A 17,202-nucleotide genomic window follows, 5' to 3' on the forward strand; every position below is an offset into this window, starting at 1 on the left:
GTGGAGCCCCAGGGCTCACCCCATGGGTGTGCTGTTGGGGGATCTGAGTGCTTAAATATTTGGCCCCAAAGCAGCTAAATGCCATGGGTTTGGCAAGCTGAAGACAGGTTTTCTGTCTTCAACCCCTTGTCTTTGATAAGCTGAGGAGAAAAAGCCAACAGTGACTTTGGAGAAGCGGTACCCTTTTGGTCAGTAGAGTTATGCTGGAAATGTTTCCACTGCATTTTTCTGCAGCATTTTTATTTTCCTTTAGGTTTTTCTTTTAAGGTTTGCCTGGCACAAAGACTTCTGACATGGTGGAACAGTCCCCATGCTGTCCCAGGTCAGGTATGAGTGAGTGCAAGCTGTGAGCACCTGCAGGGAGGACAGTCCCACCACTGGTCATGTCCCTGCCTTCTGCATTGATTAATTCATTGGTCTGCTTTTGAATCCTGATTTGTTTGCGACCAGCGGAAGCTTGGCTGCTGATCTCAGCAGAGGGAGGTCAGATGTCCAGACTGGGTAGTCTTGCCTTGGAATTTTTTCTCTGTTTTCTCAATACTGAACACTCAAAATGTTTAGTGTCTGGATCAGCAGCATTAATAACCAGCTGCTCGCAGCAGCTTTACAGCTCGGGTAGTTCTTGGGTCATGCCTCTGGGGATAGCAGTGGCCAGACTGAGGGCTGTGCGCCCCGGCTGGTCAGGCTGCAGCACCCAGCTCAGTCACCAACTTTGGTTACCTGCGTTTTTCTCTGTGTGTGCTTTCCCACTCTCTCCTAAAGGCTCTTTAATAGAAACCTGGACTGATGGGACTTTTTAAAGGTAGCTTACACACTACGCAATGACAGTGCTCGTGGCAGGTTACTGGGACTGTGTTTCACTGCGGGGCAGGAGATAATATATAACATCTATAACGTCTGGTACCTGGAGCAGGGTGCAGGGCAGGAGGCAGTGGGTGCTGGGGGACAAAGAGCTCTGCTGCTGCCACTATCTTGCTTTCCCTCCCGTCTTTGAGCATATGGCAAAACTGAGTTTTGCAGCCTTCTGCGGTTTTAGCTCCCGTTGCATTGTTCAGCTGTCTGCCTGTATTAATGACTTCGAGCCTGCTCTTGTAAGGGGAGTGATAAAGGTGTTGCTGCGTAGTCGTCATGCTTTGCTGCCTGCTTAATCTGTGATGAACGTAACAGAGCTTATGTGCGTGGTGATTAAAATCAGGAGTGTCTTCCACGTGGAAGTGTCTCAAAGCCTTCTTCCTTCTTGCCTGCTTTATTCCAAGTCCGCAGCTGAGCAGCAGGCTCAGCACAATCCATCCTCTGTGATCTGGAGCTGCGTGCAGGTGGCTGGGTGGTAAAAAAAGGGCTTTTGTAATTGAAAATAGAATAGTAATTGCAGTTATGCAAAAGAATAGCCAAGTTGGAGACTTTAAGAAGAGGGATGATGAAACCTCCCACTTTTTCTCATATACATTATTGCACGATATATTAGAAAATCTACCCTAGGAGACTTTTTTCTTTTCTTGAGCATTTTAGCCTGAGCTGTGTGGGAAGCTTTTTTTCAATTCCATGACATTTTAGGTGATTTTTTTCCTATCCTGCATATGGCATGAAAAATTAGAATTTTATTTTTATTTTTTTTCCTAAAAACTAAAAACCTGAAAAAATTGAAGTGCAGTCAATATAAAGAGCTCCGTGGGATAGTAGCTGATCACTCTATTACAGGTTCAGATTTTTAAATTTTTTTTTTAGTTTCAGCTTTGTGCATATTTTTCCCTAAACCAAATTAATATAAGTTTTGAAACAAAATGTTGTTTTGTATTTGGAACTAGTTTGTGGTGAATTGAGTGACAAAACCATCATCTTAGTGGTTTTTTTTTTTTTTGTTTGTTTGTTTTTTTTTGTTTGTTTTTTGTTTTTTAAACAGTTTTCCCAAAATGTATTGGAAATGGCAGCTGTTTCTGGGGGGAAAAAAGGCCATAAAGATTCTTTGCCACCTATAGCAGCAGCTGATCCTGCTGTGCAGGGTGAACTTTTCTTATCTGCTCCCATAGTCCTGACCTGTCCATAAATATTTCACACCTTCTGGGGATGCTTGTATTTCTCACTTCTTTTTCTGGAACTTCCAAAGTAAACAAACCCTTTCTGTGCTTTGCATGAGAAGACCGGTTCCCTGTGCCTCCTCAGTGTTTTTATGAGTCACTTGCTGCTGCTCTGCCTGGAAATGGCCTCACTTCTCTATTGCTGGCTCTGTAGAGTTTGTAGAGCATTTTGGAATAAGCATTTCTTATCTTTTATATTACAATAAAATACCCTAAATTCTCACCTGAATAAATGTAGTTCAGTTAAATATATACTCACCTACCAGCTCCCCGGATGAAAACGGAGAACTATAAAAAGTATGCAGGCTTGTAGGGAGGGTTCTGCTATTTATAACACTTTTTTATTACATTTTGAAGAAATTTGATTCATTAAAAAAAAAATAAAAATGCTGTGAATTCACCTGGCAGCATTTCCAGTTTTGAAATCAGACCTTAACAGGTTGCTGGGGACATTGGTACCGGGAGCTGGCCCTGGGAGCACTGCCCCTCACTGCACCTCTGATAAATGCTGCTTTCCTCCTCCCCCTTGCCTTCTAGTTTATTAGCTGTTAGGGGCTCTGAGGCTGACACTTTGCTTTACTTGTGGTTGCAATCACTGATGTTCTCTGGGATGACCAGGGCTGCCGGTGGCTGTGTATGTGACTGATCCTGTGGCTCTCTGACTGTTGAGGAAAATAGAAGAAAAGAAATGTCACCAGTCAGCACCTAAAAAATAAATTCTCCAAACTGTTCAGTGAACCAAGCAATTGCCAATAGCTTTGTTTCACATCAGAGGAACTATTATATTTGTTTTTCAAGCTTCGCTAGTAAGAAAACTACCCCCCTTTTGATTTTCAACAGGCAACATCAGCTCAAACTGAAAAATGGGAACATCTTGTTTTCAAAACATTGAAACAAAATAATTGATACTTCCCCCTCCTTTTTACTTTTTTCCCCAACAACCAAAACTTGGCAGAGTTTGTACACAGTTGTAAAATGATTGGGTACACCGCAGACTGCATGATGCTGGGAAATGACATGTTCAGGGTGCTCAGTGAAGCAGAAAAGTGTTTTTGTTTTTTCTTTCACCAGATCTATGATAGATGATGAGCAGCACAGGGGCTAATGGAGAGCTGATGCTCTCCTGCTTGGATTCTGAGACTGGAAAGTTGCATTGAATAGCTACAGCTGTGTTAACAGGGGCATTACTGTATGAGGGAGGGAATCAGCTGTCCAGTTTTTAAGATGCTATTACCCCCAAATTGCCATTCCCTCCAGAGGTTATACTAACACAGTTGTAATGCTGTAAGGTCTCAGCTGTCATAGCAAAACAGGTGCTGGAGTCCCCCTGGACCAGGCTGACACCAGCCGGTGCTTTCTCACTGTCTTCTTCTATTGACCTTTGCTGTGGCTTGTGTCGTGGCAGCAGCCTTTGGGTTGGGGACACAGACTTTGATATAACTAAATATTGCTGTGCCGGCTGAGAAACCTCCCCATTGCACTTGCAGGGCTTGTCTTTGGTTGCTTTTAACGTGGCTGTGTTGTAAGAGCAGAGTGCCCCAAGGTGGGGACATGCAGGCAGCAGTGTCCCCAGCCTTGCTTCGGACTTCGTGCCAGGTTTGAGATCACTGCATTGGTGGCTCCTCGAGATGTGCAGCTCTTGTTTCCTGAGTGCTCTTTCCACCTTTCTGTATTCACCTCCAACTCCCACTGCTTGTGCTTTGGGTACATTTTGTGAGATAAAAGTGATGTCTCCTCAATTAGAAAAGATAAACCCAAATACGCTCTCTGTCGTCCTAGCTGGTGACATTTACTGGGTCTGCTGCAAGGTGCCAAGTTTCAGAGAATTACAGCAGGGACGTTCACACTTCAGCTTCAGATTTAGATATTCCAGGATAGAAATAAGACCTGACATAAATAATCTAATTAAGAAAATAACAACTATTAAAAGGCCATGCGAATGCGGCACCTGGAGTATTACGCATGCTTTAAACCCCACGGGGATGCCTCATAATGCCTTTTAACACTGTGCTGCTGTTTTCTTGTGGCACTTTTCCATTCAGGGGTTTGGCAGCCCTGGCTGCTCCCTCCTGCCCCAGCCGGGATGCTGAGGTGAGGTATTTGTGCTGGGGAGAGCCAGAACCAGCCTCAGAAACATGGTGGGGTTGCATGAATACTAAATTTTAACCCCAGAGCTATGCAAATAGGGAATTTTTCTCATCATTTGTGCTTTCTACAAGAATATCAGTTCATTTTGCAGGGGCTGAAAAGGATATTAAAATGGAGGTAGAGTAAGCACAGGCAAACATCCCCTCTGAAACACTACCTCCTTGGGGCAGCAGGAGTTGTCAAAATTACACTTGCCGTGCTAACACTTCAGTGGGGGGTTAACTGTGCCAGTGATCAGGTGGGTAATTCCCTTTAAAATTACTGTTTTACATTGCTCCATCCAATTACTCAAGTTATTTCACTACCCCACAGATCTCTCTATTAACGTCAACAAAATGATTACAGACAGCAACAGCGTCAGGATGCTTTATCTACAGGTGAAACGCTGCTGGCATGACACGTCAAAGGCAGTGCCTGATGTGTGGGTGTCAGCAGCAATCAGCTGTCCCGGCCCCGCCACCGAAAGGCACCAACATGGCAGCTGAAGTGTCACGCGTGAGATAGGAGAGTGGCTTTGTCGCTGGCTGTCGCAAACCCCTCTGCTTGAAGGGGAACCTAAATGGGCCAAGATGCCTCAGCAGTGTGGCTGGCAGGTTCTGGCCTAGGCGCATCCTGTACCCTGCAAGTTTGGCCACTCAAGTTTTGTGGTAACACCAAGTGCCTGACTCCAGGCAGCAGGCCCTGTGTCCCCGTTTGGTTTCTGCAAAATCCCACGGGTTGATCAAAAAAGCATTTTACAAGGAAACCTTTTTGAGTTCCCCATTGCATCAGTGCTCCTAATTTCAAGGCACTAGGAGCTACAGACAAAAGTCTAATGAAACAAGCCAGGTCTGAATGCAGAAGATATTGAAATCTGGAAGATTTAATTTATTTTTTATTACATATTTTTGGAGCCCTGATTATACCCCGCACCCTCCAGGAATTATTTTACCTAAGGAAAATTATACTACTGATTACAAGATTGCAATTTCATTTTCACTGCTGAGAACTCTTTTTTTTTTTTTTTTTTTTTTTTTTTTTTTTTTTTTTTTCACAGCTCATGTTACACTTGCATGACTTGTAAAGTTTTGTAACATCTTGAAATTGTTAATGCTATGCTACGGAAAGGTACTTATATATAGATGAATGAGGCAAAATACTTTCTTTGCAGTCTTTTTGAGGGAAAAAAAGTGATAGTTTCTTGGTTTGAATAGGCCTGTAAATGAATTCTTTGAACCATTGGGTAGTGAGTTCACAGCTTGCTCACAGGAGTTGCCTTGCATTTGTCCTTCAGGCTAAGTACAAAGTGAGAAACTATGAGAGGTGTCTTTAAACATAACATAAGAAGGAATGTTTTCTACAGGGGAATAAAAATATATTATGCGGAAATTGCGACTACAGTGTGCATGAAATTAGACTGGCAGGATCCCTATAGTAAATATCTGACAGACAGAACAACATATTAGTCAGAATCTGAGTTTTTCCAATAAATCATTTCACCTGGGCATTTGAAATCAAAATTCACTTCAGCCAGCACTGCATTCTGCGTTAAGGTCAGGAGAGATTTCCAGAAGCACTGTGATTATTATCTAACAATTCAATTAATTGAGCCATAGAATTGGATGAGATTTTTGTCATTTCAGATGTCACAGCAATAGGGACCTTTGACTGCAACAACATCATGAATATTGGATAAGATCCTGCAGTGCCACTCCTCCATGTTATGATCTTATCCAAGGCTGAAGGTTATGAATACAGGTTATATTGTTCACTTTTTCATTGGTAAAAACAGAAAAAAACCACCCCATAATCAAGTTCCAATACACAACTAGATATAATATAGCTTTTCTTTATATATATATATCTGTATATATATCAAGTAAAAAAATCTAAAATAGTTGGAAGTAAAAAATGAAAAAATAGCTGATTGTGTTATTATTTTTTTTTTTCTTTACAGTGATATGGTAGCAAATACAAGACAAATGAGTAATAAATCTTTACATAAGGTGTTCTGGTCCCATCTCCATCAATAGGGCTCAGACTGGAGTAGAAAATGGAACAAGGTGATTTTGTTGTGTGTTTTTTTTTTGTGTGTGTGGTTTTTTTTTTTTTTTTGGCTACAGCTTCTGCAGATAACGAAGATGCTGTTGGTAAGACAGAGGAAAATTATAGCACTAAATAAAATAAAACCACAAAGTGTTTTGCAAAAGACCTTAAACACCATACGGTAAAATTTACTTCTGAACTGAGGGAGGCTGTTAATACTGCATGCTTGTCCCTGTCCCTAAGATATGTCCATTTTGTGCCACCTAACAATAGAAAAACCTCTGGTGTTTCTATTTTTTTTTTTTTTTTTTTTTTTTCTCCCCCTGCAGCCAATAATAAAAAAGCAAAACCACAAATCCATTGAATTGGACTGAGCCAGAGGTGAGACCTCAGTGATGCACGAGTCATTCGCTGCCCTTTGTCCAGAGTGAATTTCCCCAGAATCCAGTGAAAAAGTCAATTGACTGAGCTTGGCAAATGGTCACACTGAGCCCAATTTTGGCTGTAGAAAGGAAAGAAGTACTAGTCTCAGCATAAAACAAGATCATATAGACGGTCAACACAAAACAGTATTTTTTTCGGTTGTCTGCATATTACATCATGTTTGCATATAGAACAGCTTTTGCATTATTGCTCTACTTATAAGAATATAGTAAGGAACTTAGAACAGACTTGCACATTACAAACTTAAGGTTCTTTGGTGAAGAATGAGAAAACAGTATTTTAGCGGTAATTGAATCTCTGAAGTTTTCATTCTTATCTGTTGATCCTTTGGATTCTCTCGCAGAGGAGGGAAAGGTATTGAGTCAGCTTTACCATCGCGACGATGGCAACGCCACCAATCATCATGCAGGTGGGCCAGAAGAGGGAGTGAAACAGTACATTAGAGCTGTATAGTTTGGTCAATATTACATTCTTCTGAGAGCCTTCGGGGTCATAGAAGCAGGAGAAGCGTTGGTACTTTCGGAAGTTTTCCATCACAACGTTCACCAGCGACAGGGATTCTTCGTAATTCTTGCCGCACTTGGGTATATACGAACACTGGGAAGAAATCAGAGGGAGAAAAATGCATCTTCAAACCAGATACTATGTCTGTTTTCAGGTGACAAACAGGAGAATTCAGAGATGATTATGCTTCTCAAAAGAAACATAATGCTATTAAATCAGTAATACATCTATCCCAGACAAAACTCACTGTTATGTACATCTAGGGAATTTCCCATTGGAGTTCCTCCAAGTGCTGTACAAACATTAGTGCTTTAATCTGCACAGCGGCCTCATGGATAGGTGAATATATTATTATTGCTAATTTACACATGCAGAAATGGAACTGATGAAGCACCTCTTCATCTTAAGTGGTGTGTGTATTCTTGCAGTGAGATGGGTAATTGGCTCGCTGTAAATACAAATCTGGTAGATTGGACCTCACTTGCATTGGATCAACATGATCTTAGGCACAGGAGTTCTCTCACAGAGGGAAAGGCCCCAAAGAGACCTTAATACAAATCTTCCCTTAGGGACAATGACTCAGATAAGAACAAATGGAAAGTCTAAGAGTAAACGGATTTTCTTAGGAATGTGGCAGAAGGCTTCCCTTCAGCCTCTTGCTGGAGACCAGCCTGGCTGCTGGGGTGGCCCTTGGGCTGTTGCTTAATTTGCTCATGGGTCCCACCATGCTCCCCTGCTGCACTGCTGGTCTCACTTGTATGGGGTGATAATTAAATTTAGATAATTTAATGAGAAGGAGTAAATTTTTTTGAACGGAAAAGACATCTTGATTAAAATAATGCAACCCATGGGTTTTTATTGTTTTAATGTATAAACTTTACAAATGTCCCTCAGTTCTTTTTCATGACTGTGCTGTGACTTTTCATAACATACTGAGACAAATCTCTAGTCCTAATAATGATCAAAAGATTAAGCTCATAACAGGATTTGATTGATTCATTGGCAGGTTTATTAGCCCAGAATATGATTTGAAGCATGGCAGGAAGATTGTCTGGCGTTAGCAGACTGGAGCATTAATGGTAGAGCATGTCAGCCTGCCATTATGAATATTTCATAGAGCTCTAGAAATTAGAGATGGAAAATATCAGAGCAGTAATATCTCATCCATCTTCCCAGTGGATACAGGACTGCTCCCCCCTGGATATTGTCTTGCACTCTGTTCAGATTTGTCTTAAATTTCCAAAGCCACAAGCCATCTTCCACTGCCTATGACTCTTCAGTACATCAGAATCTAATAAGTAGGGGAAATTTTTCAGTGAAGCTGTGCCTCATTTTCTTTTACTGAATTATATGCTGTCACTGTCTTAGCAGTATTTCCAGCTCTGATGTTTAGGTGGTGGGTGTTTGTTGTTGTTTTGTTTGGTTTTTCAAATTTGGTGCTAGGTATTTTTGTTTCTTGAAGTCCCAACTGTTACTGTCCTGAAGGAAGAGATTGAGTGAGGACTTGGCCACTTTTTCCAAGCTCTTCCCTCAGAAAACAGCAGTCACGTAAAAGCCCAAACAATGACAGATTACTGGACTCCAAGTCTGCAGAAACACCTCAGGAGTGCAGTGGGGAGGTTCTGCAAGTCCTGGCTTCCTGCAAGCTGGACTATTTTCCAGACACTTTTGTAGGAGACCTGATGCAGAAGCAGAACTTGAGCTGCTGCCTCTGATGCCTGATGTCCCCAAGCCACCAGCCATATTGGGCTGGTTGGGCTGACTGTGCCAAGAGGGTTTGAAAATACGAAGCCATGGAAGTCAGTTGTGCAAGGGAGGTTGATGTGTTTTGTCTCTCAGCCCAGGCTCCTTGTGCCAAAATCATCTCTCTCTGTGCTACAGCCTCCTGTGTGCTCTCCGAGATACAGTGCCCTTCACTCCACATGCTAGTGGCCTTGTCCCAGTTCCCCTGAGCATTGTGTAGGTGACTGGCAGGCAAGAAGGCAGACACTGATAATGGGATGCTTGGAGTGTTTCCTTTGTTTTGATCACCATTTAGTTTTCTCCAATGCCTGGCAGGGAGTTTTGTGTCTATCACTTACTCTGTATCTGTGAATGTAGCCTGCTAACTCTATGCTGTTTTATTACACTTCTGCATTGTTGAACACCTGGGAACCTGCAAACATGGAAGTAAACTTTGTGTCTCTGCCTCCAGTAAGGATTCTGTGACACAACATGAGAAAAGTGGCTCTTGTGTTACTTGCAATCTGATCACAAGAAGCATGCCCTAGGAAGATATAAAGAAAACTTATATTTCCAGCCCTACTTTTCTAATGTAAAGGATCAGTCAGTCTGTACAGGCTGTCTACCTGGGGGCATGTCCAGTCCAAAGCTCTGCTCAATGAAGAGCTGCTCAGGGACTTATCCAGTCACATGTGAGTATCTCCAGGGATGGACACCACGCAAATCTCTGGGCAAGCTGGAGGTGGTGTCGTTTAAGTCAATGAAGTTGACTTCTGCAGCAGGAGGCACCGTCTCTCCCCAGATTTTGGCTCTCGAGCAGGTGCAGCTACTGCCAACAGCCTACTTGGTATCACACGTATGGAGCACTGCTGAGATGGGCTGTGCTGGTCTGAAACCTGGAGGCTCTGCTGATCCCAGCCAGGCACAACAAGCCAGGTAGTTTACAGCTGTTGAGAACTTGTATTCAAAACTGCATTTGGATTCAGGTCACATAGTCAGCAGCAGCATATCAGGAAAAGCTGGGAATCCTCCCGAGAGCAGAGCTTAACCTGTAAAACAACCTTGGGCTGGAGGAGTATTAACCGTGCCTACATTAAATTAGGAAGAGGAGGTGGCTGGGGGAATTTCAAAGTCTGTTTTCAGCAAATAAAAATAATCAATAACAGAAAGTGAAGATTTATGCTGAACTTGCTGATTTATTTGAATCCAGTGGAGCACAGAGACTGATCTGATCTGTTTTAACCAAATCACAGCATGAGCATCACTGGATTTTACTTCTGCCCCAGCAGAAATTTGGGTCTGTCCTGGTTTGCAAGTGCCGTGGAATGAGCTGAGTGTGCCTCATTTCTGCACTGACTCCAAACTGGGCTGGGGAGCACTGCTGCATTTCACACTTCAGATCCAGAGGACTTCATCTCTCAGCCACAGGAGCTAATTATCCAGCAGAACAACCGGCCCCGTGCAACTACTCTGTGCTTTGACTCATTTTAATATCACTTCATCTTAATATGCAGAAGTAATTTGGTCTACCGAACTGCTGCCATAAATAGAAACACAATAGGTTACGTTGTCAGCAGCCTGACAATGGGGCTCAGCCTTTGCGGGCTGCAGTTTGCCGAGCGCCTGTAGTTTGGGGTTCGGTGACCTTGGGTAGCAAAGCAGTCAGTGCAGCTCTGGCACTTGCACGCCCACTGCCTGAGCTGCATCCCGGCTCACTGCAGCCTGCAGACCTCAGTACCCAGGTGCTGTAGGGGCAAGGAAGGGATGGTGGGGAGAGGGCATCCTGCCAGCCTCGCCTTTGTGGCCGGAGGGATGCCAGCCGTGCATCCGCTGCCTTCACCGCAGCCGCCAGGCGGGAGCTGTCTCCGTCCCACCTGGGCTGAGTCACGCTGGGTTTCGCAGTCGTTGAAGCAGAGAAAGGAATTCTTCTGTGAAATATGTTTTTGTTTCAACGTCTGGAATCGGGGAAATTGTGCAAGAAAGATGGGCTGGCTTCTTAGTCTGTCTTTTATTTTTATGCTATGTCTTTTCTCCTGACAGTCTCTCCTCTGTAAACTTTCAGCATCTTTGCACCACCGGCAGGGATAAGTGCTGTGCCATGGCCCCAGCAACACAGCTGACCTCAGCAGAGACTGCCAGGGCTCAGGGTTTGTCACCAGAAATGCAGACGTAGCCACGTCTGCTGCCAGGCACAGGGCTCTCATCTCCCTCTGCTGCCTTGTCTGGCCCTGCAGAAATGAGGCCGTTCCTATTCTCCTGCCCCCCTGGGACCACCACCCCATGTGGGATGTGCTGTTCTCTGTCTGGGCTCTGATTTCTGCTTTCTCTGCTCTGTGCTTACCAGGGAAGCAGGAGCTGGAAGCGTTATATCGCTTTACAGCAGGGAATGGATATAACAGAACGAGCAGCCCTGCAGAAACCCACTTAGGAAGAAATTTCATTCTGCGCTCCTACCTCAGAATTAATTTTCATTGTTTCTTCGTTGTGGTAGAGCAGAAGCTTCTGGCCGGAAGAGGTGAGATTGACGTACACCTGGAGGCAGGGGTACTGAGAGATTTTCCAGCAGTCTGGACCGCAGCTAAATGAGCAGTTGAAGCTTTCTGTGATGGATGCGTTGAGAAGCGAGCACTGAGCCTCTTCCGTCCAGACGCTAAGCAGACAAAAGGAGATGTCAGAGCATGGCAAGAATGAGCAATAAGCGCTAACTGCAGCTCAGCCTTCCCATCAGGGATAAACCCGGGGCACCTTGCAGGCTGATGGGACACGCTGTGGGGCTTTGAGCAAAGGCTGAGCTTCCTCATGTCACACATCACAGACAGAGGGTATTATTCTACAGTCCCTACCATACGTGCTTTTGGCACAAAAATACCTGATTTGCTTACTCCTATGTGTAAATGAAAAAACTCAGACTGAAGAAGGTATATCTGAGATCAAAGGGAATCAGCAGACAAGGAAACGGAGCAGCCTGCCCTGGGGAGAGCAACTTCATGACAGGGCACTGTGAACCAAGACTCAGTGGTTCACCACAAAGTCCAGCTCAGCTTAAAGTGGGGGACAACTTTGCATTCCTGGGGTACGGATATCCATATGCACAAGCCCCCAGTAGCACACAAGTGGTACCACTTGCAGCTCTACCAGCAGGAAAGCTTTTCTGGTAGCAGCTTGCCTGCTTTTCAGTAAGTTAAATCTCCTGATGTAGTCGTTCTGGGGGATTTCAGCTTATCTCACATTCACTATAGGTTAAAACTGGCATGAGGGAGCCTGGGTATGTACTGTCACTGTTCACCTGGGTTTTCTGTATGTATTTAACAACCTATGGCTGTATTTTCCTTAGGGAGGAGAGCGCAGCCTGTCCCTGGCCACAGCCAGGAGGAAGCCAAGGTCTGCTTGCTCCGTGCCGAAGCCTGCAAAAGGCTTTCAGTGATAAGTGATAGCCAAGATTGCTGACTAATTCTCTTGGTATTTCATTTTGGCAGTAATTACGCTTGTATATTCTGTTTTACATTTTTATTAAATTATGCTATGATTTCTGGAGGGAAATCGAATGAAAGATTTTTTTTTTTTTTTCTCTTTCTTTTTTTCTTCCCAGGAAGCATTCTGCTGGATGGGTATTGCTGTCTGCAAAGGAAAATAGCCCCTAAGGAGATCTGGCTGCACCGAGAGACGTGACAGCACAGGGTAGCCTTCGTTTCCTCACTTTAACCTTTATTCATGTATGGGGAGGATAAACTAACACCTATCTACAACAGACTTGTGAAGTTGGAATATGTGGTACTTCATAGGTGCTTTGGTATCTTCTGGCAATTTTTCACATAGATTGTAATATAAATCATCTTTCCACATGAGCAGTTCTGACCTTAGTAGCCTCTACAATTGACCCTGGTATTGCTAAAAGGTCTGGGAGAGCAATTTGGAAATGCAAATACTCTTAGATACTTAAAAGGGTTTGATCCCTATCTTCAAAAAGCTAAACTTTGCCTGGATTTAAAAAGGGACAAATACCTTTATCACACAACTAAGATGCTGAAAATCAGCACAGTTTATGCATTGTGGGTTTGTGTGTTGTTTTTTTTTTTTTTTCTTTATTGGGGCAGGGTCAAGAAGGAATATTTTCCTGCAGGTGCACTGTTAGAATGGAGGATATTCATAACAGTTACCTTCAGGCACTAATTATGCATATCTAAATATGAAGCCTGCTGGGGATAAGCCAGCATGTGCCAGGTATTGGCCACTACCTCAGAGTGGGTTTGGGCATGACACACCAGCCTTTTGATCCGCAATTATGCATTTTTCATTCTCCTAACTTTGCTGATCAGAGCAGAAAAAACATTGTTGACAGCCTTATTACAGTCTAGGCTGAATTTTAAATAGGGTTGGTGCTTGAAAACTGCTTTCAAATACTGCTAATGAATTACAGGCCAAACTTTCTGCTCAATACCAGAGAAGAAAGCCAGAGAAAGACTCAGAAAAATTAAGTACAGAGCAGTAATGATGAAAGATGATCCTTCACTTTCAGCAAATTACTCTATTTTGGGAGGATTTCACTTGTTGACATGAAAGCAGTAACCTACATGGAAAACTACATGCTCCAAAGCAGCTGGATTTCTTTCCCAGATAGATTCTTCATTTTTCATTTGTAAATGCATTGTTTCTTGAGGCAGCTAAATATTTTTGCTGTTCTCTCCAGAGTTTGCCTGGGCTTTACAGCAACAGCCTCTGCGAGGCTTACAGAGCTCAGTAGGCTGCAAGCCAGCTGATGTGGATATTATAGATATGTTAAACTGTGGCAAGTCTAAGGCTTATGGATCAAGATTTCGTCAAACAGGGATCTAATACTTCCCTTGCTTATGCTGGCATTGCTCAGCTTGCTTTTCACTGTAGCTACGCGTAATTTATACTGGGGTAAGCAAATGCAGAATCTGATGTATGTTGACCAAAGGAAAAAAAAAAAAAAATAGTTAAAAGAATAACCAACAGTAAGTCATCTGGAACAGAGCGTGTGAGGTCAGGGCAACTGTAATGAAATTACCTTTGCATGTAAGACCGCAGCAGGGTGATTCCCAGGAGAAAGTACATCATGATAGAGCACACCATCATGGCCAGCCCGAGGAGTATGGCCCGGTCTTCTCCAGCTTTTAGGGCTGTGACTGTTTTCCTTTTGTCCAGTAGATCGTGATCCCTGATTTTTTGGTAAATATTTCTGAGGTTGAAAATAATACATTCTTATGTGAAGTTCATATTTAATCAATGAGCCCTCTGCGGGGTGGGCAGTTCCACCTCCATACCCATCTTGTGGGTGAGAAAGGCTTAAGGGTCCTCAGGTGTCCATTTTCAATGGATTCACTCTGACCTGGTGGAAATTTATTCATCTCCAAAACAAATTACAGCCATTTCTGAAAAGGTAAAAACCTCTTATTGCAAATAGAAAGATTAGAAACTTGTGCCAGCTCAGTAAATCCTTCTTTGGTGCAGCTTCATTGGCTCAGCATAATTCTACTGTGGATGAATTTGACCTCTCAATGCCAATTCTGGCCACCAGAAGATATTTAGTTATAGGAGGTGTCTTTTCTTCAGTTCAGTATAGTAACAGGTCTTACGTTACATGTAGGAAAGAGCCTGAAGAAAGTAGTCACCGATTTTTTATGAAAGGACAGTGTTCTTTCTTGATTCCCTATAGGTTAGTGGAAATTTTCCACACTGAGTGTGACTCAAAGCTCATGAAACACTATGGGGATTTTGCAATTGATTTCTGTGGTTTTTTTTTTTTTTTTTTTTTTTTTTTTTTTTGATCGGGAGCTTATTTACTTTATTTTTAAAATTGCTTTCTGGAAGACCCGTTACTCATTACATTGAAAACCCTCACAGAAAATTATTCACTAAAGCTATTTGTTCTGGGATTAAAAAAAAAAAAAAGAAGATACAACAAACCATTCCCCCTTCAGCAGAGTCCTTTCCATTTTCTAACCATAAGTCCTTCTTTCATCTCCGAGCCTTTGATGATTCAATGGGTCATGAGGACACAATGGTGAAGAAGGAAATATTTGAGTACATTTCAAACACACTCAAACTTTGTGGGTTTAAAATGTACTTACAGACCTGAGGATGGTCAAAATCTCCTGTGTTTTCTGTTACGGTTCTTTTGAATCATCCAGGCAGCACCCGAAGCATGTGAACCGCACGCCTCTGAGCCCTGGCACCACCATAACATGGACATAGAGGTACACGTGGAAGAAGTTCCTCTTCTACTGTCTGCAAAATGGCAGGTGAGCAACATCAACATCACTTTGGGCTCTAGCAAACCCACCACTCTTTTAAGCTGAAACCACCAAGTTTCACGCAACCGTGGAAAAAAAGCACCATGTGACAGACCAACCGTGTAATTTACATCCACTAATAGGGACAAGGAAATAGAGTTAAGACAGATGCAAAATCATACATAAGCACAGTAGAAACAAGAAAAAAAAGTTCAATCATAAACTCCTTGAAGCTGGAATTGAATTTGTGTTTAGATGATGAGTCATAGCCAGGCAAAGCACATATGGTGTGGGGTTTTACAGCAAAAATTGTGCTTAGGTGCTAGTGCAGTCAGATAGTCTCCCATACCTATGACCCCCTGAAGTTTCTTCATCCTACTGTAATTTACATCTTTAGCTGTCCATGATTTCTCTTCAATACCATCCTTTAAAGCTTGTCAGTGTTTTTCTAGTTGGAAATTAAATGGTAATTCAGCCTGTCAAAATTTTCGCTGGTGCTGGGGAGAAAAATGTATTGTGAACTGGTAGATGCCGTTGCCTTCAAAGAAGTGATGTAGAGCAATAATCTAACGCTACTTTTCTATTATTATTTATCAAACTGTATTTAACTCTGAGAGCTGCTATTAGGATTTGCAGTGCTCCCAAATGGAAGTCGGCAGGAAGGAAGAAATTGTCATGCAGTTCCAGAACATTACCCGATCACACAGCATAACTCATGTCTGCATGTAGACACAGAGCACACAGTGCCATCACTCACTGATGTCACCAGAGCAGCTAGAACATAAGAAGGGTCACCGATGAACAATTTAAAAACAAACAGCTAATTGAGAATGGTTGCAAATACTCCTGATGTATTTCATCCTTCTGATGTAGAATGAGAGGTAGAAAAAGAGGGACTGAAGGGTGCATTGTAGAGATGCACTCTCTGGCAGGTGGTGGGCAAAGAGGACGGCGTGTGGTCCCCACCTGCCTCGTGGTGGGTGGACAGCAGCCCTGATACCACCCAGGAGACACACTGCCTGACCATCCCTCCTCCTCCTCCCACTCCTGACAGCTCTGGGGAAGGAGCAATATGCTCCCTGTCACACCAGGAACACCAGCTATTACCTGGCTGCGCATTTTGTACTACAGAGCCCTGGTTTTGGGGACAGGATAGTGTACATACAACATTTTGCCACTAGCAGGGCAGCCTCAGCATCGCCTCAGCTGGAGCAGCAGCTATGGCATCTGCCCGTGTGCTTGCTGCTCTGTGGGGAGGGGAGGATTTTGAGTACGTATGAACTTGTAGCACAGCCCAGGGACCTCTCCCTGCTCGGTGAGCCGGCAAGGCATCATGCTCAGCCGGCTGATTCTGTACCCCAGGGCTGCACAGCTGCAATTAGCTGACGGCTGCCCTGCGTACACACACAGCACTGCACCCCGACACCGTGCATCTTGGGGACTCCATCGAATACTTGTGATTACGTGTGACAACTCCCCAAATAGGACACTGGTGTGGGTGGGGGTGTAGTTTGTTTTTAAAGCAGTGCCAGCTGTCAGAGCACAGATTCTGCAAAGACATTTAATGGAAAGCAATCCTCCAAGGACGAAAGGTCTTTGCTGTCCTCATCATTTCCAAACTGAAGTTCTCCCCTGCTAAATCTCCGTGTTCCTTTTGCCAAATTGCTCGCAGGATACGGGCTGGCTGCTCTACCCAGATTCAGCTGCCAGAGAGGAAACCTCGGCCGTGACCGTGCCTGCCGGGGACAGAGCAGACATTTCCCTCTCTGTATCTCCCCCCTCGCAGCAGAGCAGGGATCCCTCTGCAGGATGCTCCATAGCTCCTTCTGTGCCCTTCAGGAGAAGGGAGGGGAAGGACCTGTGTGAGGGATTCTGGCAGCCTGGGTTATGTTATTAGCCCGAATACTAGACCACCAGGGAGAACTATAGTGCTGGTCTGAGCCAGCCAGCCTTCCTAAAGAAGTTCTACATCTGCAGAGTTGCTCATATTTGCTGCAGCCAAGGCCTTCCTTTGCCATCATGGGGGACAT

At 43.7% G+C, this 17,202-nt stretch overlaps 1 protein-coding gene across 3 annotated transcripts in view; it reads right to left on the reverse strand.

Moving 5' to 3' along the window:
• Positions 1-6,290: 6,290 nt before the first annotated feature.
• KCNMB2 (potassium calcium-activated channel subfamily M regulatory beta subunit 2) overlaps positions 6,291-17,202 on the reverse strand; it is a 127,874-nt gene continuing 116,962 nt past the window's right edge. For 2 of the 3 annotated variants that reach the window (XM_032193576.1, XM_032193579.1), the window contains exons 3-5: positions 13,948-14,118; positions 11,373-11,568; positions 6,291-7,289 (exon numbers count right to left, since the gene is read on the reverse strand). In XM_032193576.1, coding sequence (XP_032049467.1) covers positions 7,005-7,289; positions 11,373-11,568; positions 13,948-14,118 — 652 coding nt within the window. In that variant the 3' untranslated portion in view covers positions 6,291-7,004. The remainder of the gene's footprint in view (positions 7,290-11,372; positions 11,569-13,947; positions 14,119-17,202) is intronic. The other variant, XM_032193578.1, reaches the window with a different exon arrangement.

The sequence above is a fragment of the Aythya fuligula genome, chromosome 9 (genome assembly GCF_009819795.1).
Source record: "Aythya fuligula isolate bAytFul2 chromosome 9, bAytFul2.pri, whole genome shotgun sequence".
In the NCBI taxonomy this organism is placed as follows: domain Eukaryota; kingdom Metazoa; phylum Chordata; class Aves; order Anseriformes; family Anatidae; genus Aythya; species Aythya fuligula.